Source organism: Toxorhynchites rutilus, unplaced genomic scaffold, assembly GCF_029784135.1.
Source record: "Toxorhynchites rutilus septentrionalis strain SRP unplaced genomic scaffold, ASM2978413v1 HiC_scaffold_9, whole genome shotgun sequence".
In the NCBI taxonomy this organism is placed as follows: domain Eukaryota; kingdom Metazoa; phylum Arthropoda; class Insecta; order Diptera; family Culicidae; genus Toxorhynchites; species Toxorhynchites rutilus.
Window position 1 is genome coordinate 13,503 of NW_026600157.1, and position 17,292 is coordinate 30,794.

Below are 17,292 nucleotides of genomic sequence, written 5' to 3' on the forward strand. Positions count from 1 at the left end.
GGAATGGAGTAAGTTTAATTTCGGATTTATTTAGCTTTTTTGCTAACATTTTGAATCTTGTCTTGCTTTTTAAGAAAGAAAAAATAAACAAACAGCAATTTACCCGCTTGGTGGCATTTTTAGAACGAAATCCTGACGTATCCAGAGGATGTAAATTTGTTTGTGTAAATTATGTATAATATTGATTTGTTGATATTTTGAATATAAAATAATAACTGTAATGTTTTTCCAACATTCAAGAGCTGGTTTTTGTAATGCAAACATTCGCAATTGGTGGACAAGGCCCGAATCAGGACGATAGCTACATCGAAAAAGACCATTGATCTTTTGTTTTCCGTAATAGATATTTTCAACGATATTGTTTTGAAACTTTTAATGAGAGAATATTAAAGTTTCAAATAAGGAAAAAATGAATGTATCATTGCAAATCGTTCAAATTAATAATTTTTAAATTATTCTCTAGTTCTTTTTCTATAATTTTGATATCCGTCTAAAGAAAATCTGAATCATTTTCTGCTTTTGGCAAATTCCTTGAAACTCATCAGATGTTTCATATGAAAATTATGCTTCTGACCGACGCTACTGACCTGTTTCTGTTTAAACAATTATATCAAACCTCATGTCCCGTATATCAAATTACACGAGAATGGGAAGGATAAGAGGATTAAATTTCAGAATCCCATATGGGAGTGGCTTAGATAATACTGATCATGAGATGAATAAATTCAGGTTTATTCTGAGATATAGAAGACCTGGCGAACTTCGTCCCGCCCAAAATTTATTTTTCATTATCAATACCTTCAAACATTCACGTGTTCTTACCAGTGCCGAAAATATTCACGTTCACGGCATTCAAATACGTCGAATTTCAGTCTGCCTTGTATTGACAACCTACTGCTCAAGCGAGAGTCGATAAATATGGAACAACACTATCAATGAACACCAGTGCAATGAACATCAACATCAGCTTGCCATAAAGTTCATTTTTCATTTGCATATTCATTTTCGCCATGATATTCGTAACGTCGAAATTAAATATCATTGCGTGTTAGTGAAAATCAAAGCATAAAATTCAACGTCAACTAATTGAGAGTAAAATCGATTAATGGTAAAGGATAGCCATTTATTATACAAAATTTTTGTTTTTGGCGACATTGGCAATGAAATGTATGGTATAACTCTAGCTATATTTTATGAATCTACTCCCGATTGGCCAGAAATGGCGTACACCCCAATTATATGGGCAATGGGTGACAATAACAGACGAGCGAAAAACGAACATAATCTTGTTTTGAGTTCCGGTTTAATGATACTGGCTATAAATGACTAGCAATCATATAAAACCCCTACGATATGGGTATTGGATGGAAGGGATTAAACAGCGGAAGTCGAATATCGTATTCCGGTGGCTTCCGGTGCATTGAAAACCGCCCTAGGAGACCGAAAATGGAGTTAGTGAAATGGAGTTAGATAAAGAAAGTGTTAGAAACTAAGATCGTGTTAGAGCAAAATGGCGATAGTAAAAGATCAAATAAAGCGGAAACGGAAACGGGAACGGACCGTACCCTTCACGGTAAAGATCGCGAGTTGAATTCTCACTCCCGCCATTCTTCCAAAAATGGAAGTGACAAGGTGTTGAAAGTCATTATAATACAGTATAAAAAAGAAAAAGAAACGGAAACGGAACGCTCAACGCCGTTCAACGCTAGATGTCGCTCACCCGCTCAACACCGCACAACGGTCAACGTTCAACGAAAGCTAATGTTGCCTTCTCCGGATTCCTTTGTTTCTAAATATGGAAATCAAACACGTTTTCAATAAAAATTCACTGCAAGCGATGAGGATCAACTTAACGTTCGTGATAATCACCTGAAATTATTGACAGTAATGGAAGTGCCTGAATGCAGGCTTTCCGAAATTCGTGTTTTCCGAAAAATGCTCTATTCGTTCAATATACCAGACAAAGTTCACGCGTCTCGACTCTTGTGTTATACTCATTATGACAGATATGGCGTTGAGTTTCAACAGAAGAAAATTCATCCGACACTGGGAAAAAGCTAATGTCTTCATTCGTGAACAGATTTTGATAATTTGTGGCACTGGTTCTTACTATGAGCAAGTTCATGGGTCCAATCGCAGAACTGTTCACTGGTAGATCTTCTAATCGACCCCGTTTAATTTTGTATGACAGCTCCCCCTTAGAGAGGGGGGGTGGAGTGTTTAACCAACGTAAAAACATTTATTGCACCCTAAAACCTCTACATGCCAAATTTAGTTTCATTTGCTTAATTAATTCTTGAGTTATGCAGAAATTAGTGTTTTATTTGTATGGCAGCCCCACCTAAGAGAGGGGGAGGAGTATCTAACCACCATAGAATCATTTATTGCACCTTAAAACCTCCACATGCAAAATTTGGTTCCATTTGCTTGATTAATCCTCGAGTAATGCAGAAATTTGAGTTTCATTCGTATGGCAGCTCCCCCTCAAAGAGAGGGGTGTTAGTCTAACCACCGTAAAAAAATTATTGCACCCTAAAACCTCCACATGCAAAATACGGTTCCATTTGCTTGATTAATTCTCGAGTAATGCAGAAATTTGAGTTTCATTCGTATGGCAGCTCCCCCTAAGAGAGGGGGGTGGAGTGTCTAACCACTTTAAAAACATTTATTGCACCCTAAAACCTCCACATGCCAAAGTGGGTTTCATTTTCTTGATTAATTCTCGAGTTATGCAGAAATTTGTGTTTCATTTGTATGACAGCCCCACCTAAGAGAGGGGGAAGGAGTATCTAACCACCATTGAAGCATTTATTGCACCCTAAAACCTCTTCATGCCAAATTTAGTTTCATTTGCTTGATTAATTCTCGAGTAGATAAATTGTAGAAACGGTTCTTAAAAAATGATTCCAACGTTGACCTATACTGAATATTTCTCACTATTCAAACGAGTAAGACAGAGCTGAGTACTAGAGTATGCGAGATATCGATTATTAAACACATTATTAGTCATGATTTATCTCTAGAGTAATTCATAGAAAGAAGAAATAAAATTACACTCTCATATATTCAACAACTACATTATTCAAGAGCAACCAAGTATTCCTTCTCATCTTTGAACCAGCGTTTGATTCAGCAAACTAACGCACCAAGTAAAAGAATCATGGAATGAGTTCGAATCATCTTTTTTAGGGACGAATGACCTCTGGGTTAAAGTCCCTTCAAACACAAGATCAGAACAGAACAGTTCGAATCATCTGAATCATCGAGGTATAATCGCAAACTTGTCATTCTAAAACATACGTTCAATAGAATGGAATATAATATTACCTACATAACGTTCAAACGTCCGAAATTATGCAACCGACATAACGTTCAAACGCCCGAAATTATGCAACTGACATGTCTCTTATAAACGGGAATGAACTCTTTCACTTCACAGAGTTCATTTTTACACGCAATTGTCCGTGACAATGATGATAGACACACGGCTTTATTCCCGCTTCCACTTCACGGTGAAAACGAAATTAACGGCACGCCATTGAACTACGTTTTACGAGTTAGTGAAGTGTCAAAAATAACTATGGGTTCTCAGGCAGAGTGAACACCTTTTAAATGTAAATTGTGAATGAAAATGACCTTCTCCGCATCAAATTAGTGTTCAATGTGGATGGAAAACCTCGTTTTCTTCATGTGGTAAAATAATCTCTCACAAAAATTGTATTTGAAGATAATTTTATATTATAATGATAAGTTTTAGAGGAAAACTAATTTCGTATCCAGATGTCGACACCGTACCGTTGTCACCACGGATACACTTTATTTCGTTTTTACCGTGAAGTGGAAACGGGAATAAAGCCGACAAAAAGATTAAGTGAAGTGTAAGTGACGTGAAAGCGTTTGTGACAATGATGTTCGTGATCAGGCCCAATATGCAGCAAATATTGTAACGTAATCTTATGTTAAACTATGCGGTCGTGTCTTGAACACTACTCTTCAACTTTTTCAAATATGCTGTAGTCTGTTTAAAAAGACGGCATTAATAATTGATGATTCTTGACTCTTTTATCAACTTCAACTGTTATAACCTGAATAGTTGAAAGCATCGCTGGTATATTTGCGTGTAACATTAAGTTAGGAAGTTATATATATATATGATCATGGGAACCATTGTATGAAAATTTTTAACAATATTTCTCATTACTCACAGATAGTTTTATTGTATGTTACTTACCGTAGTCCTTGGCCGACGTCTCGAAGCATTTCCCTAGGTTGACGTTGATTTTGTTGTTTTTGACTATAATGGAATTGCAAATCTTTGTATCGCTTGCTATAGGATTCTAATTTTTTTTGGAGCTGCGAAATATTATGCGCACTTTTTTGATTCTTTTTCTCGAAAACAGCTTTTATCCTTTGCAGTTGCTGTTTATCAGCACTAGCAGCAAGTTTTAAGTACTCGTTAACATTAGCATCCCTGGCAGTCTGTTCTTTTTTTATTGATTCTTTTGTACATGCAATTTTAGTTGTAATACGATTATACGCCAGTGAGCTGCTAGTTCTATAAAGACCTTTACACGATAACTTGACATCTGTAGAATCATTGCTCAATTGTGATATTATTGTAAGATTTCCTTCGTTTTCTTCAAATTGCGATTGCAGACACGTATCTTCGTCATCTGAAAAAAAAATTACGCCTCAATCTCATGTAATATCTCTTGTTAAAACAAATATCAGCAACAAACTCTTCATTTGTAATAAATTTCCTTTTTAACGTTTTCAATCGTGAATCGATTTCATTATATTTAAAAATGTCATTTCAACGTTGAGGTAAAATCTGAACGCATTGCCGAATTTTTTAAGCAATGTTTTCCAAAGGGTCACTGAGCCAAGAATGTCACAGTAGGAATTGATTCAGGATAAGTTTATTCGTTTACATCATAAGTTCACCGGATCCTGCGCCCTCGAAACGAAAAATCACGCACGAAGCCTTCTAAAATGACGTTCCAAAACGATTCACCTGAGTCTGACCATCGCCCAGGAACCCGGAAGTGGCAGACCGATGAAGCCAGGGATCCTAAAACAAATGCGAAAGTAGTAGAGCCCGAAGCTATCATCGAGATCGAGGAAACTACCAAAAAGGTAAAGGTTTCGCAATTGTATATCAAAAAAGTAAGAAGAGGACTTAAGAAGTTCAAACGTCCAATTGTACAGGGCCGACCATTAAAGCAGAGTTTGGTGGAGGGAACTGTACGACGATTTATTCACAAAATATAATTCGATCATATTCCTGGGTAGGAATTTCATGCCTTGATAGAGCGGAAAACGGCCGCGGAAGCATGTCGAAATTAGAAAGAAGTCGAAAAGGGTTGGCCTCATAGGGGTTCAAAAATATAGTCAAAATTTCTTATTTAGTACCCTATACAATATTTTCCATAGAGCGGGTGATTTGATTTGGGGGCACTTTTTACTTCTATAACCTCATGTCAGGCCCTTTCTTGAAAAGATCGTTGTCTGGCAAGCAATCTTCAGTTACGGACTGGAAAGCGTTATTTTAAGAATCATAAATCATGAAATTTACCAAAGTACAAACGGAAGGAGCACATTGGTTTGGTTTGTCTATTCCAAACAAACTAGCCAAGCTTCTTCTTTTTCTTCAATGGCACTAACGTTCCTAGAGGAACTTCGCCGTCTCAACGTAGTATTACTTGCGTCATTTTTATTAGTACTTAGTTGAGATTTCTATGCCAAATAACACGCCTTGAATGCATTCTGAGTGGCTAGCTCTAGAATACGCGTGATCACAGTGCAAGTCGGAGGAAATTTCTTTGACGAAAAATTCCCCCGACCAGAACGGGATTCGAACCCGAACACCCGGCATGTTAGTTATGACGCTAACCACTCGGCCAAAGGAGCACACCAACTAGCCAAGCTACCATTTCACAAATACCCATCAAACATTTCCTTGTGTTGTACAGCGAAAATGATGTTACAGTGATTCTCATGAATCCGGTCGCTATTCTGGAACTAAGGCCAATTGAAGAATACGGGTAAAGTACACACTGAAGGAAAGAATGGATTCCTGATACCTGTATGATTTCAATTGAAACCGAGATTTGTGTTTGATTCTAGTTAATTTTGTTTTGTGGATTTGTGTTATTGTTTTTTAACCGCCGGAAAATAAAACGCGAGTGGGGCTTTGTCTCTGAACCGCCGTAATGTAGAACTGATGGCGCTACGAATTACTGGCGTGGAGAACGACGGCAAGGATAAGGCGCTCCCTACCGTACCATTCCCCATGCGTAAGTCGACAGAGAATTTAAAGCCACTCTCCGAAGGTGGCTGTGCGAAATTACACGCTGGAAGTCCCTAACAAGAAACAGGCAGAGAGACTACTGGAACTGACCAATCTAGCGCACGAAACTGAGGTGAGGAGAATAAAGCGACGAACCGACCCGACCACTTTCGAGGATACTTCGACGATAATACTCATTATAAACGGTACTCTAACTCCGGAATTCATTGATTTTGGATATTTGAGTGTACGAACAAGGCCTTACCACCCGTCGGTTTTCGGTCATACCAGAACAAAATGCAAACAAGACACGCCGACTTGTGGAAATTGATCTGAAAAACACGCGATTCCGGCGGAGAGTCCCAAATGCGAACGGACATTGTTCTGTATAAAATGTGGATCGAATCTCGTTCCTGTCCTGAATACCGGAAAGAGAACACCATCCAGAGCTTGAGCTTGAGCTTGGGTAGACTGTACAATTCGTAGTTGCTCTCCGCGATTGAATTGCACCAAATTGCACAAAGAAGACTCAGAATGACGCTTGGGACTAGCAAATCATTCTCGCTGTGCAATTTTCGGTGATTTGAGCTCGAAAATCAAATGCATTTCGTAGCGTTATATATAAATGGGTGACCTGAAAAGGTCTCCTCTGCAATATGATCGTAGCTCCGGTAAGTGTTTTGATTCTATAAGTGCGAAAACAATAATTTGACGAAACGAAAACTCGAAAGTCAAACAAATTTCGTAGCCGCTAAAGATATTGAAGGGTGATCTGAAAAGATCTCTTCTGTTCGACGAAACGAACAATCAGAAATCAAATGAAGCGGCTGAATATACTAAAGGAAGACCTGAAAAGGTTTCCTATGCAATATAACCGGAACTCCGGTAAGTGACTTAATGTTATAAGCGCGGAAACAACTACTCGACGGAACGAAAACTCTAAAATCAACTGAAGATGTTGTAAGGCGGCCTGAAATATATTGGAATAAAATCCTGAAACTTTTAATACTTAAATATAAAAAAATATAATACTTATCAAGAACAACCCGGTTTCATCGGGTTGCATCGATAACACAGCCGATACATGTGTTAATGATGACGTCACATTGCTGCTTCTACCGACATCGCTATCTTTACGTAGATGTATATCATTTACTGTCCGTCTATTAAGAAATGCACACTATACAATGTCCCAATATGTGATTACGTTTCATATGCAATTGTGTGGAAAACTACAAAATTCAACTGAGCTGAAGAGCTGTTCCAAATGAGCAGCTCACTTGTATGAGCTGAACGGCTCTGAGCCACTCACCATGATGAGCTGATTTGCCCATCTCTACAACCAGAGCGCCGACAGGCATCGTCTAAATCAGCCTTAAGAGTCGGCTACGCAAGCTTCAATAAAACAATCACAAGCACAAGAAGAATACGGGAAAACACAACAAACATTCACACTCCCATGCATCATTCAAAATGCCACCACTTTTCTTCCTCCGAAGCACCTCTGATCTCTCGGAGCTATAGGATATCACTTTTTGTTCAAGATTCTCACAGTTGACAAATTATTTCGTCACTTTACATGATAATTCTCACGAGAATTAGACTCGAGAGAGCGGAGAGTCAGAGCAGCTATAAAAACATATTCACGCACACCCTCCCCACATCGATGAGTTAAAGATGGGGGAAATGAAAATGTATCACGAAAAAACACGTTTCTTTCTTCGTTCTTCCGCTAAAATTTGATTGAATATTCATTTTTCTTGTGATATCACTTCGCGAAGAAATGGCAAATCGTGATTCCTAATAAACAGAATGATGCCAGAGCTATTTCGATTCTCACACGACGGGAATAGAAAGTAATTTCAACGAGAACACACGGGGCTATCCTAACGCTATCACGAATCACATCCCATAGTAGATAAAGGGTGTGTCACATCAAATTGCATCACGGAAAAAACGCTGTAAAAATTCGCCCAGTAAACCGATCCTTTTGAAAATTTTAGACAGTAAAATAAAAACTATTAAACAACTTTTGGCATTTTCTTTTTATTCATACATCGAGCCCAAGCCCGTATGCTCGCACCTTTCTCTTTACCCCGTCCACAAGGTTCTGTACAACGTCAGGTTGTAGTTTTTTTTGAACAGAAATCCATTTTCTCTTGAAGTCCGCCTCCGATTTGACAACTTTTGGGTTCTTCCGGAGGGCCTGCTTCATAATCGCCCAATATTTCTCTATTGGGCGAAGCTCCGGCGCGTTGGGCGGGTTCATTTCCTTTGGCACGAAGGTGACCCCGTTGGCTTCGTACCACTCCAACACGTCCTTTGAATAGTGGTACGAAGCGAGATCCGGGCAGAAGATGGTCGGGCCCTCGTGCTGCTTCAATAGTGGTAGTAAGCGCTTCTGTAGGCACTCCTTAAGGTAAACCTGCCCGTTTACCGTGCCGGTCATCACGAAGGGGGCGCTCCGCTTTCCGCAAGAGCAGATCGCTTGCCACACCATGTACTTTTTTGGCAAACTTGGATAGTTTCTGCTTGCGAATCTCCTCCGGAACGCTGAATTTGTCCTCTGCGGAGAAGAACAACAGGCCCGGCAGCTGACGAAAGTCCGCTTTGACGTAGGTTTCGTCGTCCATTACCAGGCAATGCGGCTTCGTCAGCATTTCGGTGTACAGCTTCCGGGCTCGCGTCTTCCCCACCATGTTTTGCCTTTCGTCGCGGTTAGGAGCCTTCTGAACCTTGTATGTACGCAGGCCCTCCCGCTGCTAGGTCCGCTGGACGAATGAACTTGACAAATTCAGCTTATTGGCGACATCCCGGACCGAATTTCTCGGATCACGTTTAAACTGCTTAACTACGCGCTTGTGATCTTTTCACTGACGGAGCATCCATTTTTGCCGTTCTTCACCTTCCGGTCGATGGTTAGGTTCTCGAAGTATCGTTTTAGTACTCTGCTGACCGTGGATTGGACGATTCCCAGCATCTTACCGATGTCCCGATGTGACAACTCCGGATTCTCGAAATGAGTGCACAGGATGAATTCACGACGCTCTTTTTCGTTCGACATTTTTCCAAATTTACGAAAAATTTACAGTGAAGCATGGCCAACGTGATCTATACACTCTTATCTGATTATAAGCGAAAGCTGAAGATATAATTCCTAAAAATTAAATTTCTACAGCGTTTTTTCCGTGATGCAATTTGATGTGACACACCCTTTAGTTATCTACTTTAATGTTACTAAATGAACATATGTTTATGGCGAAGAAAACACAACACATCACAAATTCCGGAATTTGCTTCCAAATCACAATACGCTCCTATAGTTTGCAAAACTCAATAAACTGAGACGACGCGACTGGAAAAAACGTCCGTATCCGACGATTGCACGAGTGAGACTCCCCCGGAAAGAGAACACCATCCAGAGAATAAAAATAGATCGCGACGTGGATTACAAAACTGCATGAATAATTTTCGAAACAGAAAATGGTCGAAAAAAAGCTACGCCGCGGCCACTAGAGAAGTAAGCGGACAATCATCATCGACTGCGGAGGTTGCTTCGGACAAAAGATACTAGCTGATCTAGTGAAAATAATTGCGGAAAGGACCTCATCATCGCAAACATGACCCCTTCAATTGAATCGCAGCGCACCGAAGATGGGCAAACCGTTCACGAACGGTACGAAAGAACTAGTTCGCCGAAAAGAGTGAACGAACAGTCGTTCTTTTTCAAAGAACGGTAGTTCTCCCCATGAACTGATTGCGAGCGAACGGTTTGTGAACGAACTGATTCCGAAAGAAATGTTTGTGAGTAAACTAATTGAGAGTGAACCGTTTGCGAATGAACTGTATGGGAAAGAACTGATTGAGAGTGAACTGTTTGAGAACGAAGTATTTGCGGGCAGTTTGTTTGTGAACGAACGAGTGCAGCTGAACTGATTTGCGCAGGACGGAATCAATAGAACGATTATGCTTGTAAGAAAAATAAAACAATATTGTTATTTACGAGCAAAATGCATATAACGCAGGGTTTATTTTGTTGATGTATACTCAATTTTGGGTTAAACATTGAATTAGATTTTCGTAGTTTTAAAACCAAAGCTATATATTTTCAATTTCATGTATTTTTTTCAATTCCGCGAAACATTCATATACTTCCTGATCATCAGAAAAAAAAATCTGGGGGAAGCTGGGGCGATGCATGAATTAGGTAAACATGAAATCTTTTAGTGAGGGCAAATTGAGCAAAAAGGTTTTTCGTTGCTTTCATACCTTGCATGGCCTATTGCGTGTACGAGTTATCGTAATTGTTTGTACGATTGATTGTGAGTGAAGATCGCTGCTGATTTTTTTCTCTGAATGAACATTATGAAAAATGTTCTTACATGGAACCTATGTGTTGTCCATACAGAAAATATGGAAAATTGCACATATTTTGTGCGCATCAAATGTCGTTTTTAACCGCCGGAAAATAAAACACGAGTGGGGCTTTGTCTCTGAACCGGCGTTATGTAGAACTGATGGTGCTACGAATTACTGGCGTTGACAACGACGGCAAGGATAAGGCGCTCCCTACCGTACCATTCCACATTCGTAAGTCGACAGAGAAATTGAAGGTGCACTCTCCGAAGGAACAGGCAGAGAGACTACTGGAACTGACCAATCTAGCGCACGAAACTGAGGTGAGGAGAATAAAGCGACGAACCGACCCGACCACTTTCGAGGATACTTCGACGATAATACTCATTATAAACGGTACTCTAACTCCGGAATTCATTGATTTTGGATATTTGAGTGTCAGAACTTCAATTACTTCAATTACTGGGTGTTCGGTCATACCAAAACAAAATGCAAACAAGACACGCCGACTTGTGGAAATTGATCTGAAAAACACGCGATTCCGGCGGAGGGTACCAAATGCGAACGGACATTGTTTTGTATAAAATGTGGATCGAATATCGTTCCTGTCCTGAATACCGGAAAGAGAACACCATCCAGAGCTAGAGCTTGAGCTTGGGTAGACTGTACAATTCGTAGTTGCTCTCCGCGATTGAATTGCACCAAATTGCACAATGAAGACTCAGAATGACGCTTGGGACTAGCAAATCATTCTCGTTGTGCAATTTTCGGTGATTCGCTCTTTAAATGGTCAATAACGACGCCGGCCACGTCCTTACAGTCACCAGGAGAAGGGAAGGAATGTTAGTATGATATTCGCCGCCCGAAGGCCAGAAGGGTCACCTCTATAGCGTGGTTCCCTAGCGAATATCATATCATGGAAGGGATATTTGTTAGTGGGGAAGGTAAGAATCAGGATTCACTGAGGTAAGTGATGTGATTATGTGAACGGAACCATCGAACGAAAACTCGAAAATCAAATGCATTTCGTAGCAGCATTATATATAAATGGGTGACCTGAAAAGGTCTCCTCTGCAATATGATCGTAGCTCCGGTAGGTGTTTTGATTCTATAAATGCAAAAACAACAATTTGACGAAACGAAAACTCGAAAGCCAAACAAATTTCGTATCCGCTAAAGATATTGAAGGGTGATCTGAAAAGATCTCTTCTGTTCGACAAAACGAACAATCAGAAATCAAATGAAGCGGCTGAATATACTAAAGGATGACCAGAAAAGGTTTCCTATGCAATATAACCGGAACTCCGGTAAGTGACTTAATGTTATAAGCGCGGAAACAACTACTCGACGTAACGAAAACTCTGAAATCAACTAAAGATGTTCATGTTATACAAATGTTATACAAAACAACGATATTATCAGTGTTAGAATATGGCAGTTTTTGCTTCCGATCAGCTGCCAGGATTCATATTCTCAAGCTGGAGAGAATACAATATCGTTGCTTGCGTATAGCAATGGGGTGTTTGCATTCGACACATACGATGAGTCTCGAAGTTTTGGCAGGAGTACCCCCGCTTACTCTTCGGTTCACAGAATTTTCCTACAAATTTCTCATCCGTTGCAAGATCATGAATCCATTGGTGATTGATAACTTCGAAAATCTACTCCAGCTGACTCCTCAGTCAAGTTTTATGTCTTTATACCATGAGTACCTTACCCACGACGTGCACCCTTCAGTTCCTCTGTCATTTTTGATCTGTCCATGCGACAAAAAATCCATGGAATCCCAGATCATCTACGCTCAGATTCTATTCCGCCGATATTTTCGGCAGAATATGGGGGTAAAGTTAGATCTTTACTGACGGTTCATTCATAAACGGGTCCACTGGCTTCGGCATCTTCAATGAAAATTCCAGTGCCTCTTTCAAACTCAAAGATCCTTGTTCCGTCGCTGAAATGGGTGCGATATACTATGCTCTAGGGATCATTGAAACACTGTTAATTGCGATTGATTGAAAAATCACAAAACCAAATGTATTTGGTCACTGTGTTACATGGATAGAAAACATTCAAATAAACTCTTTCACATGAATGTATTTTTAAATTCCCAGAGTAACTGGCAAATTATTTTCCAGAAATGATTAGATCTTTCCGGAACTCTCGATGCTGAATGGCATCCAAACGGAAAGAATTCCGCGCGTGTATGTGTGTGTAGCGATGTCTTCCCGGGGAACCGTTTGTGGCATCACTCTCCTCCTGATGGATTCCCTTCTGGCCTAGGGTGCACAAACAGGCTCTTGGTGACACCGTTCATCAGCGCTTCCATGATAAACGAAAAGCGACAGCGACAACATGCTCCAATCGCTGTTCAATTAGAACTGAGTGGATTTCCGAGCGGTGCTCGCTTATATACCGATTGGTGATTTCAATAGCCTGTTTTGAAAGCAATTTTAAGACTATTGAAACAAGTTTTTGGATCAAAAAGTAACAAGTATAGAACGCGTAGACATTTTATCTTTCGAATGAAGTGTTTATCATACCATTTCGTTCAGTTGTTTAGGAGCTATTAACGCTCAAAATCTCGGTCTCCGGCGTAACGCTTTCGTTTTCGAAACTTTGATTTTACACCCCGGTATAGAAATGAAAGACGTAGTTCTACGTCAAAACATCGTTGCTTCGGGTTGATGAACAACTGTATGCTTCACCCAAACTACTTTATTGAAGATCGATATTTATTTACTTCACGTTTACTGCCGAACTTTTAATATGAACGTGAACGTGAACGTGAACAAAATCATCCGTGAAATGATCGTACTATTCCACCACCTGTTCAAGTTCACGTTAACGGGAACTCTAAACCAGCATTAATGAGCTGCAAGCAATTGCACCGCGGCCTAACGTAGGTGTCGCATAAACTGATGTAGCTTTGCATAAATTCGTCAGATCTGTCGAATAAGATGTAACTTACTGTATCTGGAAATTTTCACATCATAATTGAACATTTTAGAAAAACAACTAAAAAACATCCATTTCGAACAATTAGCAAAATTTATCACACGAATGAAGAATTTTTTGGGTCCCAATGAATTGTATAAACAAAACAGAAGAAAAATATGCGTTAGTTTATAGTATAAATTACCTGAATGGCAATTTTTGCGACTAGGTGAGGTTTCCCGGCTAGAGTTTTTACTTTCCGCCGAAGTTTGAGACATCACTTTTAGGGTTTCCATAAGATCTTAAAACAGATTGCAATGATGTTTATACTTCTTTATATTCCATCACAGTTTCTAACCAGCACTTTCTTATGAGGCACAGTTTTTATAGTATTATTCTCAACCAAGAAAAACAAAAAATGTAATGAATGACCGGTAAGCAATGAATTTAATAAGTGTTGATAACTTGAATATTCATATTAAAAGCAAAACAGTTTTCTCGAAGTGAACCACAAAGCGCTTTTGTTTATCCTTATGACGTTTGTGACTTATGGTACACTCAGAGAAAAGATATAGCGAAATTGTCTTTGAATATGAATTAGTTTCAACCAAGGTGCGTAGAAGTATTCCTAAGGTGGGTCAACTTGCTAAAACCACTCTTCAGCTATCTTGGAAGTCTACTGTTTTGTTTGTAAACAAAACACAATACGCTTGTGCCCAAGCTCGCTCGTGATCAGTCTGTCTCTTTCACACTTCAAGGAAAAAATTCCCCTTCTGCTTTCTTCCGTACTGTTTTCATATACCGCTCCCCTAACCAACTTAGTGAAGAAACGGCCTCACCTAGTACCATAGACCCGTCTTGGTTTCAACCAAGATGTGTGGAATAAAGGTGTGACCGTGTCGTCAATAAGTGCGCAGGGGAAACGGTATAAATATACAGAGGACTGTGGAAAGGGATTTGACTGCAAATAGAGATGTCTAAATTTTTCGTTTATTCAATTGTCGATTAATCGTGGGGTCATTTTTAAATATTCGATTCATTCGAATAATTGTTTTTCAGTATTCGATTAACCGAGCGAATATTTATTTCTTGTTATCAAAAAGAACAGATATATTTGTAATAAAAAAGTATGATGTCATAATTTTAAAAGTTACATTAAATATAATTTTGAAATAAACATGGTGCAGAATAATTGTTTTTGAATGAAATGGTATTTTAGTATATTGATAAATTTACCATTTCATGATTTTTTGAGGATGATTGAAAAAAAAGTACACAATGAGAATGATGCACAATTTTATTATTGTACCAACATAATTTTTTTTCTGTTCAAAATTACCTGTTCTTTGAATGTTGAATGAAATAGCTCATTTGTTTGAATATTTCTGCTTGGTCCTAATAGCTACTAGTTCAAAAGAGGTACATTTATAGAATCATTGACCACTAGTATGGTATATTTTCCTCGGCACTCTGAATTTGAATACTACTATTTTAGAACGGGAGCACCTTCTCTAAGTCCGCATTTTACTCCTGCAGACCCTGAATTCTTCTTCCCAGTCTCCTCCACCACCAGGGAATCATTTTTATGGTTCAACCGTAAAAGATTTAGCATATCCGAAAAAATTCGACGAAACACCCATGACGGTTAACACTCCTATACTCGCGCATAGGTCTGAGAGACCAAGAAATCAATAATTCGTTCATTTCTCAGAAAACATCAACACTACGACATTGCGATTCTCTCTAGCTTCGTCATTCGTTGTTCATCATCGTTTGGCGTATCATATAAGTTGGTACGAGTGCTCCCGTGGCCGAGTGGTTAGCGTCATAACTAACATGCCGGGTGTTCGGGTTCGATTCCCGTTCTGGTCGGGAGAATTTTTCGTCAGAAAATTTCCTCCGACTTGCACTGTGATCACCCGTATTCTAGAGCTTGCCACTCAGAATGCATTCAAGGCGTGTTATTTGGCATCGAAATCTCAACTAAGTACTAATAAAAATGACGCAAGTAATACTACGTTGAGACGGCGAAGTTCCCCTAGGAACGTTAGTGCCATTGAAGAAGAAGAAGATTTCAAACCGAAGCTATATATTTTCAATTTCATGTTTTTTTTTTCAATACCGCGAAACATTCATATACTTCCTGATCATCAGAAAAAAATCTGGGGGAAGCTGGGGCGATGCATGAATAAGGTAAACATGAAATCTTCTAGTGAGGGCGAATTGAGCAAAAAGGTTTTTCGTTGCTTTCAATCCATTACATGGCCTATTGCGTGTACGAGTTATCGTAATTGTTTGTACGATTGATTGTGAGTGAAGATCGCTGCTGATTTTTTTCTCTGAATGAACATCATGAAAAATGTTCTTACATGGAACCTATGTGTTGTCCAAACAGAAAATATGAAAAATTGCACATATTTTGTGCAAGCAATTTAAAACTTCTTTAAGGGCGACTAATCTGATAGAGAATAGCTGGTCTCATACAAACTAATGTCGTATCCAGATGACACCATTCCACCGTCAACGCGAAAAGCAGACATACGCAAGGCGTGAGTACTTTCACTCGCATCGGTTTCTGTTCTGCTTTCGCATGGAACAGTCATGAAAAATTGTTTGCGTATGAATGCGTCCGAGCGAAGTAATATTCGCACCCATTTACGCATTCGGCTTGGTGTTCCCGTGATGTAATCCAATACCATCAGTTTGGCTTGGTGTTCCCGTGATGTAATGGATCCAAAAATGGTCCAGTCGGTAATTTTTCCGATCATAGAGAACAAACTCATTGCACCACTGATACGCTCAAAATATTTCAAAAATCCAAATATATAACAATCCAATCAATTTTAGATCGGAACCAATGACGGAGAGGTCAAGAGAGAACGCGGTTTTGGTCATAGAATACGTCAACGGCGATCGCTTCATAAGTTTTCCAACCAGTGCTTTAAACAATCTTTGGTTTTTAAATTACAACATACGAATCAACAAATTAGAAGAATAAAAAAAAATTGATTGTTCTATTGTACATACCTTTCAATTCATCGACAACAGACGTGCTTTCATTGCTAGACAACGTATTTCCAGTATCAGAATTCTTTTGTTTTGAGCCTGTTTGTTGTGAAGGAACGTCATTTCGAATGGCTGAATTTTGTGAGATATCGTCTAAAGATTTCTGGATGCAATCACCTGAAAATATACATGAGGGTAAAAAAGTATTACCAAAAAAGTAATAACCAAAATGAGCTGTAAAATCTTTCAGTGCAATATACAAAGTTTGGAAAAGAATAAATCAGAGCTAGTCAGAGTATTAGTTAAAGAAAAGTATACAGTTGGAATAATTTCTGAATGTTGGACGAAACAACAATATGAAAATAGTAAATACAAAATTCCGAGATACAACAATTACTATAGTTCAAGGTTAGATGGATACGGTGGTTCCATGATCGTAATCCATGAGGCAGTCAAAAATAGACCAATCGTAGTAGACTCTACGGAGGATATACAATGTGTAGGCAGGTATATGACCAAAATGGATGTAGTAATATTTTCAATATATGTTTCACCAAGTGCATCGGTCAACGAATTCAAAGAATTCCTGACAAAGTTATTCAAAAGCGTAGAAAAGTACAAAAAGGTTCTAATAGGCGGTGATTTGAACTCACATCATCATCTATGGGATCGTCACCACTCGGACGCGAAAGGGAGAATCCTTTTCG

General features: G+C 39.1%; 1 protein-coding gene across 1 annotated transcript in view; it reads right to left on the reverse strand.

The window, feature by feature from the left end:
* LOC129782464 (transmembrane and coiled-coil domains protein 2-like) overlaps window positions 1-17,017 on the reverse strand; it is a 30,508-nt gene extending 13,491 nt beyond the window's left edge. Inside the window, exons 1-4 of the mRNA XM_055789630.1 lie at window positions 16,983-17,017; window positions 16,846-16,871; window positions 16,607-16,765; window positions 4,232-4,673 (exon numbers count right to left, since the gene is read on the reverse strand). Of these exons, the coding sequence (XP_055645605.1) occupies window positions 4,232-4,673; window positions 16,607-16,765; window positions 16,846-16,871; window positions 16,983-17,017 (662 nt within the window). The remainder of the gene's footprint in view (window positions 1-4,231; window positions 4,674-16,606; window positions 16,766-16,845; window positions 16,872-16,982) is intronic.
* Between the last annotated feature and the right edge of the window lie 275 nt (window positions 17,018-17,292).